This window comes from Xenopus laevis, chromosome 2L, assembly GCF_017654675.1.
Source record: "Xenopus laevis strain J_2021 chromosome 2L, Xenopus_laevis_v10.1, whole genome shotgun sequence".
NCBI classification, from domain to species: Eukaryota; Metazoa; Chordata; class Amphibia; order Anura; family Pipidae; genus Xenopus; species Xenopus laevis.
Genome location: NC_054373.1, coordinates 43,280,846 through 43,301,579, shown reverse-complemented (window position 1 = coordinate 43,301,579; position 20,734 = coordinate 43,280,846). Strand labels below are relative to the sequence as shown.

General features: G+C 39.0%; 1 protein-coding gene across 2 annotated transcripts in view; it reads left to right on the top strand.

The window, feature by feature from the left end:
* LOC108708001 (lysophospholipase D GDPD1) overlaps positions 1-18,571 on the top strand; it is a 47,050-nt gene extending 28,479 nt beyond the window's left edge. The window contains exons 3-10 of one of the 2 annotated variants that reach the window (XM_018246235.2): positions 1,193-1,328; positions 6,407-6,452; positions 7,487-7,608; positions 11,324-11,413; positions 12,437-12,570; positions 13,725-13,784; positions 15,143-15,194; positions 15,578-18,571. In XM_018246235.2, the coding sequence (XP_018101724.1) occupies positions 1,193-1,328; positions 6,407-6,452; positions 7,487-7,608; positions 11,324-11,413; positions 12,437-12,570; positions 13,725-13,784; positions 15,143-15,194; positions 15,578-15,700 (763 nt within the window). In that variant the 3' untranslated portion in view covers positions 15,701-18,571. The other variant, XM_018246237.2, reaches the window with a different exon arrangement.
* Positions 18,572-20,734: the final 2,163 nt, after the last annotated feature.

Genomic DNA, 20,734 nt, shown 5'->3' with positions numbered 1-20,734 from the left:
AATAATAAAACAGTACCTTGGATTTCATCCAAACTAAGATATAATTAATCCTTATAGGAGGCAGAACAATCCTATTCGGTTTATTTAGGGGGCCCATTTACTTAGCTCGAGTGAAGGAATAGAATAAAAAAAACTTCGAATTTCGAATGTGTTTTTTGGCTACTTCGACCATCGAATTGAATAGTCGAAATACTGTCTCTTTAAGAAAAACTTCGACCCCCTACTTCGCCACCTAAAACCTACCGAGGTGCAATGTTAGCCTATAGGGAAGGTCCCCATAAGCTTCCTGGCAATTTTTTGGTCGAAGAAAAATTGTTCGATCGATGGATTAAAATCCTTCGAATCGAACGATTTTTAGATGCCACACGCTGCATTTTCTTGTTATTGACACATGCCCAGAAGTCATGAGAATAGAGGGTTGCATTTGTAAATTACAAAACACACTTAGGTGTTTTAAAAAAACAAATACAAATGCGATATGTGCGTTTTTTAATGCTCGGCATGCATTTGTAAATGCATAAATAAATGCCTGTGTGAAAGAGCTCAGGCACCTTAACTATGCTAAATTATTGCTTTCAGGTTAACGGTTTTTATTTTTGCACTATACACATTGTACTTGCATTAGTAAATTAGTCCTTAAGTTTATTTTTGACTTAAATGCCTCCAAATTAAATGTTTATGTGGATGCCATTGGGTTGCCATTCAGAGGACTCTCATGACTGTGTGTGTACTGCCCCTGCAGTTGTTTAATATCTTTAAAATGCATGTTTAATTTTTTGTTTTTACATACATTATTGTTTTTTACACCAAGGTGTTTACTTTCTTTTGTCTGTAAACTCTCCTATTCCCCTTTCTTATGTGTGATGTCCATTGCTCCCATTGTCTTGTTCCTGCTCTGATTGTTTGGGGAGCTGCTACAGAGGTTGGGAACAGAAATTCCTTTTGACCTACAATATTTGTCCCTGCACAATGAATAAAGAACTTTTGTGTATTCCAAGTGATTATTGAGTTCATTCAGATCTACTCAGGCTGGGTAAAGAGATCTTAAGAGAAACTAAACCACTACCTCTACAATTAAGGTCAGAATGGATTGCATAAGCCAAAGTGATGCTCTGATGTAAAATTGTATGTAGAATTGTATGTAAAATTGTATGGAGAACTGTAGCCACCATTTCTTCATTATACCTTGCAGTGCAGTCTGCCTGGGGACAGATATGCTGGAGCTCGACTGCCACCTTACAAAAGATGAACAGGTTGTGGTGTCACATGATGGGAACCTGAAGAGGTCAACTGGTGTCAATGTCAACATACCAGATCTGAACTACTGCGTGAGTTATACTTTATACTTTCTTATTCCTCATGGCAATATCAATGAGCAACCCTTGTTTTCTATCAATGTTGCCAATTTATCCTGTGGATCTTATGGGGAAGCGAATGTGTCCTTATAGAAATAGATGAAAAGTGGATCCTCAGGGATCAAGTCAAATCTGTTTTGCGATCATTTAAATAATGAATAAAAATAATCCTGTAGTAATTATACAGCATCAGGCACAGGAACATTGCTTCAAGAGGCACCACCACACCTTTGTACTGATATGACTGAAAGATGGTCAAATAAAGGTGCAAATATGAAGCTGTAGATCTTCACAGTCAAGGTTGTGGTACTTATGGGCTAGTAAAGAGAACCCCAGACACATTTCTAGTTTCCATATCAATTTTTAGATCTTTTATTGTGAGCCTTACAGGATGTAATTAAATCAGTCTTTGAAAGGTGGGCTATATAAAAGTGACCTGTGTTGTGCTATAATAAATGGAAAACTTAACTTAATTAGGAAGCTGTTAAAGGAGAAGGAAAGTGTAAATTACCTGATACACAGGGCTGATGCCTTGTTAGCAGAAAACTTTAAAGTACAATCCAACCTTGAAAATAATGGTTACAAACACTCTGATGCCATTAATTTTATATATTTTTAATGTTGATTTTCCCCAGGCCATGTAGAACCAGTTAATAAGTGGCTTTAATGGATCAGTAATAAGTGCAATTTCAAATAGGCTCTATTAGCTACTGATGCATTAACCTGCAAAGTACAAGTACAAGTGCTAGTGAACAAAATCAGAACAGCAAATGAGGATGAATACTGCTTCCAAAAACCATTATTGTGATACTGGTAGAGTAGGAAACTAGCATTTATGGGATTTGTAGCCAAGCAAAGGGTAGATTGGCTGCTGTGTTTCTGTTCAGGTTGTGTTCATAACGTTGTTCGCCCCACCACTTTATTGAGCTATTGCACATTATTATAGGATTGCAGCGTATATTTGCCACTGACTAAGGATACTGTACCATTTATATAGAATATAACATACCCCCTGCTGTAATTTATAAGGATATTAGAAACTATGTTCCATACTACTATATAAAAGAACAAGGTCAAAAAAAAAAAAACCCCACAAGGCACAGGCCAAGCGCTTAAATGTCACAGAACTCAGAGGTGATTTTTAATAAAATCTGTTTACAGTTTAATAGGGAAACACTCATTATTAATAACCTACACATGTTTTCTTTCCAACTTCATACATCAGATAATTCTCACCTAATTCAAACAAGCACCTCCTTTGCAGGCCCAGACTGGCAATCTGTGGGTTCTGGCAAATGCCAGAGGGGTTGCTATAAGGTGCCATAGAAAGTCAGTATTTAGTGGTCTGGTGGGGGCTGTTTGGGCCTCTATGTGGGCTGATTGGGCCTCTGTGTACCTGAAATGCCAGGGCCTATTTTAATTCTCAGTCCGGACCTGATTCTTTGCCATTCACAACTTCCAGCATCTTTGCTCTCAAACATAAATCGTAGCACAAACTGCTTCCTCTGCTGCTTATGTACGTGTTTCATTGCTCACTCTAATACCCCTGTAACCTGGAAATCTGACTGGCTAGTACCGTTACTTACTCCATGCACAGTTTTCTTACCCAACTCAGGACTCCCTTTCTACAGGTTTCCATCTTCATGTTGCCCATCCATTTAATATCTTTTCATATCATTCACATTTATTTTTGATTTCTCCCAAAATAAAACAAGCTCTACATCCCCAAATTAAAACATTTTATTTTGTTATTGCTGCTTCTATAACAAAGGCAGTTCTATGAATGCACAGAGAGATTAATGGGCCACAACCTGGCATAGCTAAAGTGGAAGGGCTACTGTTATTGACAGACACAAATATAAAGGAAGAGCTGCCTCTGTTTATACCATGCACTAAGAGTCAGAGGAGCAGAAAGTTGGGGAGAGGCACATTCATATTTTGCCTATACAGAGCAGCGATCCATGCTACTGGCACAGTGTGCGTATAGCAGCACCTGTTATTACTGCTTTCTCTTTAAGTTCTAAACAACACATTCTGATTCCAGAAAAGTACCATTTGTATAGTGAACTGTGTACCCCCTATTGTAAATTACAAGGGTCTTGGAAAACAGAGGATTCATTGAACTATATACAATGCTTCATACCTGTTGTAAAATAGTAGGATATTTAAATCATTTAATTTTGAGGATATTTGCCAGTTTGGTTTTTTTTCTACCCATTTTGCTACTTTTGCTTCGAGGTCCGTTCCAGCAGCTGAAAACGACCAGTATGAGGTGCCATAGCAGTCTACTAACAGGCTGTTTAAGAACCATATATAGACTTTTTGTTTGATCTATTGCTGTCATATTAGGCATACATGTCAGTCTATAAATAAACTAGAAATATGCGTCTGTTTATAAAAATGTGCTTAAAAATGGAAAGGTCTAAGAGTATATAAGTATAATGACATATATAGCTCTCAGAACAGTGCCATTGGGCCTCACTCAACTAAATTAGCACAAATATTTTCCATAACAGAAATATAAGAGAACTCACTCGCCGGAATCAGGAGAGCATCATTTAACAGTGATCTGCAAAACATCCTTGCACTCTCTGAATATACTGTTGTGTATGCTGGTCCATTGTATTGTACTTATGCATTTCAGTTTGTAAAGAAGAATTTAGTGATAAATACTGATACTCGGGGCATCTACTCACACTGTTCCACAGCTGTTTTTGGAAGCAATTTTAACATAGGGTGCAGTTCTATATGTTCTCTGCACAACAACACGTGAGCTAAAAGATAACATGTTTCCCAATGTGTATGTACCCTCAGGAACAGAGATTAAAGTTGAAAACAATAAACCGTGGTCGTGCTCCAGTTTTCATTGATCTCTATGTCCATAGGATACAGACCTATTGCAACACATAAAAGCATGTGTGGTATTGGGAGCACACAGAACTGTGCCAGGCTTTAAAAAATCACTCCATGTATACATTGCCTTAGGCTAATATTGATTTGTGTGTTTTAACCCTCCAAAGATTGTATACTGAAACCTTTGACTGCCAGTGCAGAAGATCTAAATGAAACTAAAGTCTTAGTCCATCAGTGCAAAAATTCCACCTGTTGGTTTCCAGTGCCTCCAGAATATAAAACCCCAAATTGCCAGGGTGAAGACACACAGAGCTACTAGTAGCAGCTACTAACTGGTCTTTATGGCCATCTGTGCATGGTGTTTTAGACACATGTGACGTTATGGGGTTACTACTCAGTGATTCTGTAGTGCTGGAAGGATACAGCAAGAGAGTAGCTGTTAGAATAGTTGGGTAGAAGGATAGATCAGATGTCTCTGCAGATGACTAATAGCCATACTGACTAGAGTTTAAGGCTAGGGCCAGACGATGGAGATAGGGTTGCCACCTGCCCGGTTTTGACCCAGACAGCCTGGTTTTTTTTAGGGCTACCCGAGTTAAAACCGTCTGCCCGGTCAACAGGCAGGATTTCCTATAATTGATGCAGTGACTGAGCAATCGTAGCATCATAGCCCCGCCCCTGATTCACGGCCACACTGCCTGCTCGGATTCCACGGGGCAAAAAGATGGCAACCCTGGATGAAGACGATTTTCCGCTGCACTTTCGCTCCTAGGGGCAAATTTACTAAAGGGCAAAGTGACTAACACTGGCAAAAATTCGCTAGTGTGACGTCATTTTGGAACTTCGCCGATTTACTCACAGGCGCTGGTTTAATTCGCTAGCGAAGGAGCTACTTCACACTCTAACGCCTGCTGAATTTTCACTCTGGCGAATGGACGTAACTACGCAAATTCACCAAGATGTGGATTTTACTGAACGTTACCTCTTGCGACAGACTTGCCTTTGACACCTCAGACTCGGCGAAGTGCAATAGAGTAGATAGGAGTTTCTCAAAAAAAAAAAGTGAAAATTTTTTCAAAAAACGCTGGCGTCTTTTACTTTTTACAGGGTGATAGGCTGAAAAAGATCGTAATTTTTTTTTTGGGTTCCCTCCTTCCCTCCTACATTTCTTAATACATGGCACCTAAACTATACAGTGGGCACATGTGTAGGGCAATATAACAACTTTATTTTATTTTATTAAGGTTCCCTGGGCTTGTGTAGTGTAATGTAGTTACTGCAACATATACGTCCATTGTTCTTGAACTTCACGCCGTATGCTAATTAGGCATTGCTAGCATAACTTCGAACTGCTTATCGTATTATCGCTAGCGCAACTTTGCAAGCGTTCAGAACCCTGGGCACAACTTCGGGTTTTCGTGAATTAGCGTTGTCCTGGCGAAGTGTTGCGATGTCAGTGAAGCCGTCGCTGGCGCAATTTCGGAGGTAAGTAAATTTGCTCCCTAGTATTCTTACACCCAGAAGCATTGTTTACGCTTGGGTGCAGGCAGATGCAACAGATTTCGGTTCCGAAACTAGACATATCGCGCCAAAATCAACCCGAAATTCAAAAGGCTAGTGGTGCAGCAGGGCAGTGGATTCTCTGCCTTTGTAATACATCATCTGGCCTTAGTGTCATGAACTCTAAGTATCAAGTAGATCACATCCAAGCTGCTTATTGATCAGATATAAATGACAGGAAGAGGCTGATTAAGTCCATAAATCCATAAATTGACAGACAGCAACACTCTTTTATGTTAAATGGGCTTGTCTGCTTTATTTGCTACATCTTTTTCATAGGTGTTAATTTATAATGTCTTCTACTATTGTTCAGTTTGTTTTATTAGATGTGAAATAGTGAAACTTACTTTTAAATATGCTACAGCAGTGGTACAGAGCAAGAGCCAAATTTTTTCTGGCCTACGTGATGGAGGGCTGATAATAGAAGCCAGTGTTGACCACTCACTGTTTTTAAACCACATCCACTTTAAACCACACCCACTTTAAACCACAGCCATGTAACCACAAGACCACATCCACATTAATGGTGGTAGCACACCAATAAACCAATGGTTGGTGCTCACTGCAGAGTTATCACTCATATGCGAAAAAATGAAGTCCTGTTAAAACAGCAATAAAGTGTATGTTTGTCTTTGCAGGACCTGCCTCCCTATCTTTGCCAACTAGACGTGACCTTTGAGAAAGGTAATACACTAAGCAGACCTGTACTTGGGCTGCAATGTATTTAAAAAGTGTTTTAATGCTGTAATTGAGCTGGGGGCAGGTAGCAAGATTGTAGTAACCACTGAGTTGTAATACTCAATGTGAACAAAATATGTAAAAAATCATTATTACAACGTTTTTTATTTAAATAAAAAAAATCGATATTTGTAGTAACCTCAACCATGTTGGTTTCAGATAGAGGTAGTTTTCTGGTATTTTTATGTATGTTTAAACCTTTGCCTATTTCAGTCATTTGGGCCTAACAGTCTTTCAACTTTTTGCTTACTGCAAAAAAGTTGCCTCAAATGTAATTTTCTGGTTTAAAACAGATATACATATCCTGCCTTTTTTGAGTCACTTGCAGACTTTTAAAGAATAATTGTTTTTAAGCTAAAATGCACTTCATTACACATGACAGCAAAAATATGGTGACTGCTACTGTAAGTGATGCAAAAGAGGTTTTGTAGGGTTAAACATTTGTTGTGTAAGGTTGCTGTGTAAGTGGTAAGTGTACTCAAGCCCATACACATATGCAGACCACCACACTACCACTCAACCGAATGAAATGTAATGATCAGAAAAGATGGAATGACAAACCTCTCTGGCCAATGATCAGATCAGCCTGATTGGGCTCAGTCCAATCCTCCCAGGATTGGTCCCAGATCCATGCAACCTTGCCAGACTAGTGAATCTGGCTGTCTATGGCCACCTTTAGGCTGTGTGGTCATTTGACCATACTTGACCAAACCATGTTTGAGAGGGTAATAGATCAGAAGAAACACATAAAATAATAACAATTGTAATTCACCCATTTGAATTCACCCACCACCTGGTGTTGCTGTGCTTAAGATGCACAAGGTGATTCCAAGGAGGCAAATGTGACCTTACAGCATCTATGATAAACCAACCCCTGTTTTTTAGATCTTAAACCATTTTTCATGGTTTACATTGTACTTGAAGAGGTTGAATATATGAGCCTAATATTAACTACCTGAAATCTTTTTTTTTTCTTCTAGATTGCTGCTGTAATGGTGGAGAGGACAAATGCATACCTCTGCTGAAAGATGTATTTGAAGAATTTCCAAACATACCAATCAACATAGACATCAAAGTTAATAACAACATTCTTGTTAAAAAGGTACCGTGTAGTTGTCCTCTGGGTGGGCTGAATGCTTATTGCAAATTATTGGTTCTGTCAGGTTCTTAGAGTTTAGGCAGTACCACTACAACCAGCTGCATGTGCCGTGTCTGTTTCTGAGGAATCTGTTTGAATATCTGTTCCACATGAATGTCCTTTATAATCCTCTGGGAAACATGGTGGCTCGGTGTTTAGCATTGCTTTTTGCACTACTGGAATGTAGAGTTTGATACTGACAAGGTTGGACTGGCCTACCAGCTTATCAGGAGAATTCCTTTAAGGGCCCCACAACAGAAGTCACATGCTGTGACAGATGTTGGCATGGGTGTGTATGGGAAGGTTTGCGTGCCAACGGTATATGTGGCTGACTGGTTAATGGCCATATGGGCCCTTGAGCTAAGGTTCTCCGGTCGGCCCACGGGTCCCCAATCCAACCCCTTGATACTGCCCTACTCTGCAAGTAGCTTTTATGTTCTCTCCACATTCAGGAACAAATGAAAGCAGATACCTTGAGTAATGCAAACGGGGTGATACCTTATTTATTGCATGGTGCAATAAATAATTCAGACAATGATCAAATCGTTTGTAAGGTTGTCTGAAGCACCATGCAAAAAATAAGGGATCACCCTGTTTGCAGCATATAAGGTATTGGCTTTTCATTTGTTCCTGGATTACTTAACTGGCCAGTGCCAATACCAGTATTCCCCATCTACAATAACCTGTCTCTCCACCAGTTGTAACTGGTGCATGATGACCCTGGCATTTGTGTACAGCAGAAGCACCTGCCTAGGACGCAACAGGGGGCGCCAGGCACGTACCTGTAAAACCATCTTCTGCCTACCTCTAGTCCCTGTTTGCTGCCCTCTGTCCTCCTCTCCTCCCTCCCCTTTGTGGTTCTCTCCTCCCAGCATACACTCTCTCCTGACACTCTCCTCACAATTCTCCCCACCATCCCCTCCAACACTCTTCCCTCCCTTTCCTGACTTCCCCTATGCTACTACACTTGTGCACGCAGGTTATGTTCGGGGCACTTGCGTTGAGACACTCACGTTGAGACCATTGTGGAGGGGGAGGGGAGGTTGCCTAGGGCGCCTGGCCGGCTTGGCCCGGCACTGGCGTTGAGTAACTGGGAAATTTGATTGCAAGCTCCTCCAGGGCAGAGACTGATATGAGTGATGAACAATCTTTATAAATTTCTGTGAAAGATGTCAATACTATGCTAATAAGGTCTTAACCTCCAAAGTGTCTAGATGGCAACAAGCTTGGTGAAGACCTAATTAGCATAGTGTTGACATCTTTCACAGAAATTTATAAAGATTGTTCTGCCCTGGGGAGTTTGCAATCAAATTTCCCAGTTAGCCAATAAATAACCTCCAAAGTGTCTAGATGGCAACAAGCTTTGCAAATTTATTAAAATCCGAATGTTTGCTGTATGTGGTGTAATGCACAGTTGTGTACCTGGTCATGTGTACGGATATGCATATGTACAACACTGAATGTCAATTACTGTGACTTGTTTCTCCACCAACCTTTCTTTTTTCTTTGTATTTTGTTTTGAAAAAGCAATAAAAAAGATTATATAAAAAAAAAATCCGAATGTTAAAATCTTGAAAATTTTAGGGTTTTTATCCACTAGAAAACTTGAATATTTTAGAGATTTATTATACGGCAACAAATTATATTTATTTATTTATTATGCTGTAAAAAAAAGGCCAGAATCCGAAAATCCTCCATCTCAGACCTGTCAAGGTCCTGTATAAGTCAAAGGGAGAGGCACCTATCTCAATTTTAAGTTTCCGTGGTAGAATGTGTGTTCCAGCTATTGTTTTGTGACATGTGCTTTGATCAGTGTAGCCATGTTTATCTAGCTATTCTCTCTTACTGCAAATAAAACAAATGCAGCATTCTATGTTATCACTGGTAAGATGCTTAGAGATCATGAAGTTATTTCAGTGTCTTTAGTTTATCCTTGGGTTAAGGATTTACTGGATTAGTGTCCAAAGAAACCACTGCTAACACTTTTGCACAGGGAACATTTTCATATTAGGTTCAATAGAAATTGTAAATTCTAGACACAAGCTTCTAAAAGTGGGGAGAACACTTACATTGCTCTTGTGAGGCTATTATTTTAGTTAATACACTGTAGTTATTATATGTAATGGTATAGACAGTCGTTTATTGATACAGCAAGTTACATTATAAGTCTGGTTTATGATGAGCACAAGGGTTCCCAATGACTTTCTCAAGGTAAAATATGCTATCCAGTAACCACCAGTGAAGCACAAATAAAATGTTTCAGACCAGCTGACTTCTGAACAGTTGAGAGCTAAACTTTTATAGCAGTATTATTTTTACATGTGTATCTTGCTTTCAGTGGTTTCAAATGAAAATTTCAGTATACAGGTATGGGATCTATTATCCAGAATGCTCGGGACCTGGGGCTTTCCGGATAACAGGTCTTTCCATAATTTAGATCTTCATATCTTAAGTCTACTATAAAATCATGTAAACATTAAATAAACCCAATAGGCTGGTTTTGCTTCTAATAAGGATTAATTATATCTTAGCTGGGATCAAGTACAAAGTACTGTTTTATTATTACAGAGAAAAAGGAAATAATGTTTAAAAAATTGTATTATTTGATTATAATGGAGTCTATGGGAGACGGCCTTTCCGTAATTCAGAACTTTCTGGTTAATGGGTTTCCGGATAACGGATCCTATACCTGTATATGTCTGAATTCATTATATGTATATAATTAGCCAAATATTTACTATATAGGCAGCGGAGGGACCAGTCCTGGAGGGGGTAGATTTAGGAGGCAGCCATCGTGTGCCTATATGGTAAATAAAGAAGTTCACAGGACCAGCTGCGCATGGAGGGGGGCTTGGCTGAGTCCCTCTAGTAGAATGGCCACAGGTTCTGCTCTCTATGCTGTATGTTAAAGGGGTGGTTCACCTTTAAGTTAGTATGCTATAGAATGGCCATTTCAAAGCTACTTTTCAATTGGTCTTCTGACTCTTTCCAGCTCCCTAAGGCTACAAATGTATTCTTATTGCCTCTTTTTATAGCTCATCTTTCTATTCAGACCTCTCCTATTCATATTCCAGTCTCTTATTCAAATCAGCGCATGGTTGCTAGGGTCATTTGAACCCTAGCAACCAGAAATTGCAAAACGGAGAGCTGCTAAATAAAAAACGAAATAAAGCACAAAATAATAAAAAATTAAAACCAAATGCAAATTGTCTCAGAATATCACTCTCTATATCATACTAAACGTTAACTAAAAGGTGAACAATCCCTTTAAGTCTGTTAGTTTTTTGTGTGGATAATTGAGTTTTATATATGGTGCAGTTTTGCAAATATTACTGTTCCCGTAGGGTTACAGTCCCCCTGCTGAGCTGAGCAGCCTTTTGGAACAAATATCCTTTCTTTGCAAATATTTTCTGCTTTTTATATACTTTTTTTTTTTTTTTTGTTATTGTAATCTTTACTTTCATGTTTCTTCAGGCGTCTTAACACTGCTGAGTGTGAGGGAGGGAATACAGACTGTGGGTACTTGTGTTAGACATGAAATACATTCTCTCCGTTCTCTGTTAGCTAAGAAACAAGGATAAAGGGCAGAGCAGACCCCATGTTGTGCTTTTATGTAAGGAAACCTTTCAGAGAAATCAGTGGGAGGAAATGTTACTAATGTGTTGTTGCCTCTCCCTAGGTCTCTGAGCTGGTGAGGGAAAATAAAAGAGAACATCTGACTGTGTGGGGCAATGCAGACTATGACATTGTGCAGAAATGCCACAGGGAGGTGAGTATATAGGTATATATAAATATATATATTTCCTGTGTGTGAGATACTGGGAAGCTCTATACACTTGTATAGATCATATATCCCTTGCAAAGGTCCCTCCCTCTTGTGCCAAACCAGCCGCACTCCCCAGTAATGCCCAGTTTGCCAATACCTGTTCATAAAACCTCATAGTAATGGAGGGCACACACAAAAAAATCCACCAACTGCCTGAGTCCGGGTGGTAGTCCGGCAAGTACATCCACAGCAATGACTTGGCACTCGCAGGACTTGGGGAGACCCATTTACTAAGGGTCGAATAACCCTCGATATTCGACCATCGAGGTAAAATCCTTCGAATATCGAAGTCGAAGGATTTACCGCAAATACTTCGATCGAACGATTCGAAGGATTTTAATCCATCGATCTAACGATTTTCCTTCGCTCAAAAAAAGCTTAGAAAGCTTATGGGGAAGGTCCCCATAGGTTAACATTGGTGCTCGGTAGGTTTAAAGTGCCGAAGTAGGTAGTCAAAGTTTTTTTTAAAGAGACAGTACTTCGACTATCGAATGGTCGAATAGTCAAACGATTTTTAGTTCGATTCGAAGGTCGAAGTAGCCTATTCGATGGTCGAAGTACCCAAAAAAAACGTCGAAGTTTTTTTACTTCGAATCCTTCACTCGAGCTTAGTAAATGTGCCCCTTATTGTGGAAAACCAACATTTTGGTTACTAATTCAGATCAGCGTGTAGACAAGATATCAAGTTCATAAAACCTGATATAATTTTCTCCGCTCTCTGGTGCCTGTCGCCAACCTGGAACACATGCACTGAATTCTTCAATTCTGGACCTTAGATTCTGGTACTGGTAAAAGGCTGCCAAATGAACTTGTGCCATGGACCTTTAGCCAGGTTCAACCTTTGAATTGCTCAGAGCAAGATTTTTAGTGGATCAATAAGAGCAATATACCCAAAGCACTAAGTCCCTTAGTTTTATTTCTGGAACTGTGTTTCTAGAACTGTCTAAAATGTTGTTTTATTTCTAGAACTGTGACATCCCTCTGCTCTTCTGCTTTCAACGAGTCCTGCTCCTGGTTGGTTTATTTTACACTGGACTCCTGCCCTTCGTTCCTCTTCGAGAACAATTTCTGGAGATTCCAATGCCTTCCATCATCATGAAGTAAGTAAGACACACAGGAAAATATGGCTTGGAAGTTTGCAGAACAGCAGCAACCTTCTTATGCTGATCCATTATGGCCTTGTATCACTAAGATTATAAGGGCATATATACACCTTGTTGGGGTTCAACTGATTTTTAAGTGGGCTGTGGCCAACTTTCACAATATCCCTGGGACCCGCTGATGTGTATATTTTCTGATTCTACCAGATTGCAAAGCAGCTCTGTAAAATAAAAATAAAATCTAGCAATTTTTTTTAATTTTTTACACTGAATAAGGTGTTTATTTATCTCCAGGTTGTCCATGAGCATTCAGTGGCTGCTGTTATTGCCGATTCCAAGGTGTTTAAGAGAGCATTGTACTTGAGTTTGTGTGGCCATGATGTTTTTCAGCTAATAATGGCACATCTCATAAAGGAGGATGTTATTGTACAACCCAAGCAGGATACAATGTAAATGTTTTCTTTTCAAACTACTGTGTATTTGTATATGTGGCAGCTTTAATTTATGATCCTTATTTAACACAAGTGTTATACAAATATGGCACATTTCCTGGCATTAGAATGACCAGACCAGATCTGTCACATGATCACATCAGCTGACACAATGGCAGGAAGCTTCCTTTGGGATTACTTTCAGGGGTGAGAACAAATCAGGGGGTTTCATAGAGGTCAGGAGCCCATGAGCCCCGTTATTTTACTGTTAGAGGTGAAGAGTTGTGGCCCATTCCTGAATTGACAGATATTATCAGACAGGAAAAGATAGAATGTAAGCAATTCCTAATTATTACAGTGGTATAGCACAATTATCTACCGTATTTTCAATTCATTAATCAAAGTGGCTAAAGGCTGTTGCGGAACTCACATGCTTTGTGAAATCATTATTTCAGTGATTGATTCCAGCTTGAACATTCTTTTCTACATATGAACTAACACTACATCCAAGGAAATTCCCCCTTTTTTTGTACTTTTTATACATTGACGTTTTTAACTTTTTAAGCCATATGAATTGCCGAGTGAGGATATTTTGTGTTATTCATTAGCAGGCTGGCCAGCCACAAAGATTTTTAAGGTGAAGTTTATTGAAATTAATTGTTTACAGAAAACCCAGCATATTATTTTTTTCATTAATGTGTTAAAATTCTGCTTTCTCTTCAGGCTTAAAGATCCCTCCAAAATGAGCCGGGGTCACAAGTTTGTGGTGTGGCTTGCAGATGCGTAAGTAGCTTTTCCTGATACCCCGGCACAGTGCTGCCTAACTTTTCCTTGTAGTGTGCAGGTTATCCACTATGCAGATGATTGTATGTCACATTATTATAATAAAAAAACATCTACAATGAAAACCAAATGGAGATTCCACCAATGAGATCTTTGCCCCAGTTCCTCTGGACAGAGAAGTTCTCATTGCACTGCCCTGTGGCATATTTACTGTCTGCCAGTGACAAAGACAAGCTACAAAAGAAGAATATTTGGTGTCCCATCTACAATGCAAACCAGATGGAAAACTACAGGCAGAGCTAGTGAGCCTTGCTCCTCTCTCCTTCAAACCACTGATTGGTTACTAAGGTAAACTGGGCCCTAGCAACCCAACAGCTTCTGAAATTCCAATCTGGATAGTTGCTTAACAATAAGATAAATAATTTAAATCACACAGAATTGAAAAAAATTAAAAGCCAACTACAACGTGTTTCAGAATATCACTGCATTCGTCATTAATCTATTGGAACTGTGGCGTGGCTCTATAATCAAGGTTCAGCCTTTATGCAGGACTTTCCCATTTTTTAAAAAAGTTTTTTATTTATTGTTTGCAACTTGAGCATACAGAAATAAAGGATAATTTAGCAACAATATACCCACAGTTAATACCCACAGTTGAAGTGCAGACCTTTTTTGTTTATAACTCAAACATTCAAACTGGGGGGGGGGACTTTAGGCTATGCGGGCTTGCTTTAGCTTCTGTTCCCAGATATGTAGGTGGGTATCCTAAATAGATTCCTGGGGTGTGTCCGTATCAGGTATATCAGCCCATGCGCCCCAAACTTTCTCAAGTTTCTCTGGGCAACCTCTACTAATATATGTTAGTTTGAAGTATGGGAGTGCTTGGTTTATTATAGATTTCCATCTCTTTAGGGTGAGTAGGCAGCTTCTAAGTTAGGATAATAGTTTCCTGGCATAGTAATAAAGGAGTCTCAGGAGGGTGCGTCGGTATTTGTCCTGAACTATATTCTCCACTAAGCCAAGTAAACATGCTTCTGGGGACCATTTGGTGTAACATTGTGCTAAGGGATTACCTCTTTAAGTGTTACGGGTTAAGTAAATGCAGGAGTTTCCCATTTAGGTTAGTGTGTATCCCAAAGAACAAGATAATATAGTGAATAAAGTACCCTCCATTGTAAAATATAAGGATATATATATATATATATATATATATAATATATATATATATATATATATATATATCATTTACTCACTGTTTATAATTGATGACATCACTAGTCACCATTTATAATGATATCATTTGTCAGATATTAATGGCTTTTGTGTATTATAAAAGCTATATATGTTTTCTTTTTCAGATTAATAATGAGAAAGGCACTTTTTGATCACCTGACAGCAAGAGGGATTCAGGTAAAGTATGATTATTTCACTGAAAATGAATAGAGAGACCAGGGAACCCTTAGGGGCACATTTACTAAGGGTCAATGACCCATGATGACCATAACTAATGTTTAGCCCGGGTTAGAATAATTTCTCTACACTGGGGAGGATTTTGTATTTTATTTATTTTGTATTTATTTTGAGGGGTCAGAAGAACTAGATCAAAAAATATTAGCTCCATATTTCTAGACTAGAGTTTCGAAAACTTAGACCAAACAATTTCAATTATTGCAGAACCATTCAGTGGGTACTGAGAATGTTTTTAGACAATTCTGTGAGTAGTTATTATAGAAATCTGTCATTACATTAAAATATATATATATGTGTGAGTACCAGTGTTGTTTTCTGTGCAGGTGTACATATGGGTATTAAACAATGAAGGGGAATACAAACGAGCGATTGATTTGGGTGCTACCGGCATAATGACAGACTATCCCACCAAACTCAAAGAGTTTTTGAAAAAACATTCCTGTTGAATAACCACTTCAGAGATGCGTCACAGCCTCCAGGAATGAGCAGCGCCAATCATCCGTCTATACTGTACATCTTCATACCTCACACTTGGCAGTGTAATAAAGTAGAGAATACTTAGGTACCTGTACATATACGTATGTAACAGGATCTTATACAGTTTACATTTTAAATAGGTAATGAGAGTATGGACTAAACCACAGTACTGGATATATTCAAGGACTGAGAGACAATGATCAATGAACACAGCCTAACAGAAACTGTATGACATATTTAATTGTTCCGAATGTTTGTTTTAATGATTGCTTCAGTTGTGAATTTTCCCTTCATTTTAATGTATATGATCAGATCATGTAACGAGTAGAAGTGGGTGGTAGGGAATTGAATGATCTCCCTTCAGTAACAGAAGAATTGTTACTTTATGTTCCTTTTGGAGACCTTGAGGGTTGTAGGAAGGGATTGAGCCTGCTGAACTAGAACTCTCAACACACACAGATATATATATATATATATTAGGCAGAAAGGGGATCTATTTACATAGTGTACTTTCTCGGTACAATAGTGATGACGCAAATATCCCACCAGCCCAGTCCCAACCCTGACTGTCAGCGACTCCAGCAATAAGAATAAGTAGAACAAGTAATACCATTGCCCACTTCTGTAATGGAAACAGTTACTCACCATGCTTCTGATGGCGTCTAAGATGGCAGCGTCCTGCCTCTCCATGTGGATCCTGATGGTCACAGCGCTGTGACGTCAGCGTCTTCTTGACCGCCGATTGGTCGTCGGCGTCAGAACACCAGCGTCATGACGTCATCGCGTCCAAACTTTTGGCGCCAGTACCTATTTAAAGGAGCTTGGACACTGCAAACATTGTACAAGTATAAGTTTCACTTTGTGTATTCCTGGGTGTGATTATAGCTTGTCTTATTGATTCTTGTGTACCAACTTCTGCCTGTTTAAACGTATTGACCGTTCTCTGCCTGAATTGGACTATTGCCTGGACTTTGACCATTCTCTTGCCTAACCCTCCTGTTACCTCGAACCCAGGTCTAACTAACTGTCTCCTCCTAGGTCCGCACTCCAACTGTGCCTTCGGGCCCTTACAACATCATGATGAAAAAGTATTTATTATAAGGTATTTTTGAACTGTGTAATTAAATGAGAACTAAACCCAAAAGTTAAAAAAAACCCTACCCCCCTAACCTACATAGACCCCCTCCCCCCCAGTCTAGCTGCTATCCTGATCAAATGCCCCTAACTCTTTACTTACCCCTCAGTGCAGATTCTGTCCAGCGGAGTTTACGGGCGCCATTTTCAGCCGCTTCGGATTGAGACGTGCACTTCGGTAATTTTTGTGAGTTTTGGTGCACGTGCAGTTGTCGCGAAACAGAAAATTGCAATAACTGCGCATGCGCCTCTTCGCATTAGGGGCATTTGCCCGGGGTAGCAGCTAGTCTGTGGGGGGGAGGGAGAGGGGGTCTATGTAGGGTAGGGTTTTTTTTTACGTTTGGGTTGAATTCTCCTTTAAAAGTTTAAAGGGCATTTGTGATTTTGTGAGTGTAGAATGAATAATATCCGTAAACAATATAAATATGAGCAGAAATCCTAGGAGACAGGTATGTGATATATTATCCACAATTCTTGTGGGCTAGGATTTTCTGAATAAGACTTCCTTCAACAACTTGAAATCTCCATACTAAAAAACATTTAATAAAACAAATGTTAAACCCAATAGGATATTATGCATCTTAAATATCTTCAAATGAGAAAATGGAAGAAATCAAAAGCATTTGACTCAAGACTTTCTGAATACGGGGGTTTCAGGATACATATCTCATATGTCCACAGCATAGTGAGAAGCCTCCTGGATCCTGATCTGACCTTTAGAGTGTGTGGGTGATTTTTCTTGATCTGGTTTTTGTAGTGTTAGACTTTGATTATATCCATAATTGTGTCTCTTTTACTTGGTGTCAATCCCAGACACTTGCACCTGTCTCTTTCCCATGAATCCAGCCATGAACCTGTTTGTGAAGAAAAGGCTTTATCATGGCTATGGCTTTATTGAACTGTAGCTGGGGTGTTAGAGTCCAGGGCAGGTGCCTCTGTGTTTTTTTTTTTATAATAATATATAATATACAGAAAAAGAACGGGGTGGAGTCGGGGTGGTTAAGGGCAACATATCTATGCAAAATATGAAATGTGGTGACAAAAAGCATTTATATTCTTAAGATATTTATTCTGGCTGATTTATTGGATTTTCCAATATAATTGTAATTAAATACATGTATAACTATATGACTGAGCAAATGAAAGCCTGAAATATCTGCATATTTGTATTTTGTGACTGTAGTGAACCAGTTCTGTATTATTGACTTTAATAATCATAAGAGCATTTATTAGCTAGAGATGTTCAGCATCATTTACACATCCAGACTGGATCCTTTGGAAGCACATATGTCATGAAGACTCTATTGGTCCAGAAAGAAAATTGGGGGCTGCATGTAGTCCCAGACCTTTATAGTAGTACACTGTGTATTACTCTGAGCCTCTAACCTTTCTACTTAAACCCATAGACTCTCGCCTCAGTTCCACCGGTTATGAAAAATGTTTATGTTGGAATTATCATGCATGTGAATGAAGGTACTTATGGGCATTTATTGATCTGCACAGAACACAGACATTTGCCGATTTGTCAAACAAGGCTTTAATGTTTAATGAATACAACTTGTGGTTTTGGTTTTTTTTAAGTGTGGGATTATCCCTTGTTTTTGCATCCTTAGGGCATTTTAGAAATTCTAGAATGAAACTGAAAGTGCTGAACATTGCTAATTTCAGATAAAGGGTAAAATAAATAAAAGCTTGTTTTTCTTAAATGTTCATTAATTGTAAATTCTTTGCTACGTCCTTCCCTGTCTTTCTTGTGAACAACCTTCTTTTCCTTTCTTCCTCAACGCTTTATCCTTCTCTGTACAAATCTCTTTTCATTTTGGAGGGGATAGTAACCACAGAAAAACAACATACCGCTTGTAAACATAACTAGTGTACTTTTAGGCGGTTATGGTCGAGTTTGGGAAGTTTTTTTTCTACCCCACAACTTGATTGTTTGCGTATTTATGAAAAAACTTGAATGCAAAAAACTCGAATTAATAATCGGGGGGGGGGGATACTTGAATTGATCAAGTTATTGCCCAAAAACACCTTGACTACCTCGAATTGATCAAGTTTTCAAGCGCAAACCACCGAAAAAAACCTGAAAATCTTCTACAAGACCTTGACCGGTTTTCGCTGGAGTATTTTCAGATCCTGGCTTTTTGCAGCTTCGAGGGCATAATTGATCTCAGAAAAGTAGTATTAGTAGGGAGAGATGGTGCCTATAGTAACAGTGGGGATAATAGTATCTGGGAAGGGACTGCGGCTATGGGATAGCAAGTATAGTAAGGCAAGATAACATTAGAAACATTACGGGTCATTTACCTTTCCCTTAGGTAATTGTCACAATTTCTCAGCCCACTATCTCAGATCTTACTGATGGGTCCCGCATTGCTCTTTGATCTCAGTACAAGCTGCACTGAACAGACAGAAAAAGTTGCAAAGTTTCACAAAAGTAATGAGATTAGGAGGCTTTTGCCCAGAATACTCAACACCCGTACTTTTTATTAAAGTGCTGTTCCTCCCTGTGTGTGCCATTCTATACATAACACATATACTGTATGAATTAAAAATACAGCAGTTATTTCTCCTGCCACTAAAGTGATCATGTAGTGAGTCCCAGGGTGCAGGATATACACCGTTGTGCTCCCTTAACAAGCACTTGCACTCTGAGCAATTCTGCACTCTACACCGGAAAAATTTGGCACAGGCCAGCCCTGCTCTTTCCTAAGATGGGTGTTAAGTAAAGGGTCCCATTGTGGTTTGCTCCTCCTGCCACTCCTTGACTTGTGCATCAGAATGACGAGCAAGTTAGAGAACGGTTAAGAGGACTCCTGCTTGCCTCTAAAGTTGCCACATTTCTGGGGAAAATACTGTTTCCTATATATTTTTTTCTTTCTTCCCTTTTAATAACATTGGCACAGAGCAGCTTTTTTACAGGTGGCAACACCACTTGCTTCCCCCGCCTGACGGGAGCTCAGAGACCTGCAGCAATTCCTATACAGCAGAACACACTGTATAAATCACAAATGGGTGATTGCATCATATTCTTTACACTGTGCCCGCTGTGTTCTGCTTTGTTAATGATCCCATAGATTTCAGTAACCATAAAAGACTGACTTCCAGTTATAAAGTAGTTCCTAATAAGAATGGGACCATGGCATAAATGGGACATCATCTTAAATATGAACTTAAAGGGCATGCAAAGGCAAAAAAATAAAATCCAATTTTTACTTTATTTAATGAACAAGAAACCTATCTCCAATACACTTTAATTAAAAAATGTGTACCGTTTTTATTAGAAACCTGACTGTATGCAGTGAAATTCTCCCTTAATTTACTGCTGTGGATAGGAATTGTCAGATGGTCCCTAACTGCTGAGCAGGGAAACAATCATACTTATGAACAGCAGGGGGAGCCCCCCGCCTTACTTCCCAGCCATGCAGAACTCAAGCAGCTTTGTTTATGACGATCCCTAAGCAGCCCAGACCACACTGAGCATGTGCACAGTCTTAGTCTTGCAAAGATGTTTAACAAAGTTACAAGATGGTGACCCCCTGTAGCCAACTTTGAAAGCATAAATTATTTGTTTGATTAGGCTTGTGGTGCAGTAAGTACATGTTTATATTTTTAGCCTTATTCTATTTTAGACTTTACATGCCCTTTAATGCACTGTATAAATGTGCCTTTGTCAACAAAAAGCTTGTCAGTTGCGTAAATATTACATGCTGGTATAGAATCCATTATCCAGAAACCTGTTATCTTTAAGGTAAATTATTTCCTTTTATTACTATAATAAAACAGTCGAGTGTACTTGATCCTGACCAATATATCATTGTTCCCAATTGGAGGCAAAACAATCTTGTTAGGTTTATTTAACGTTTAAA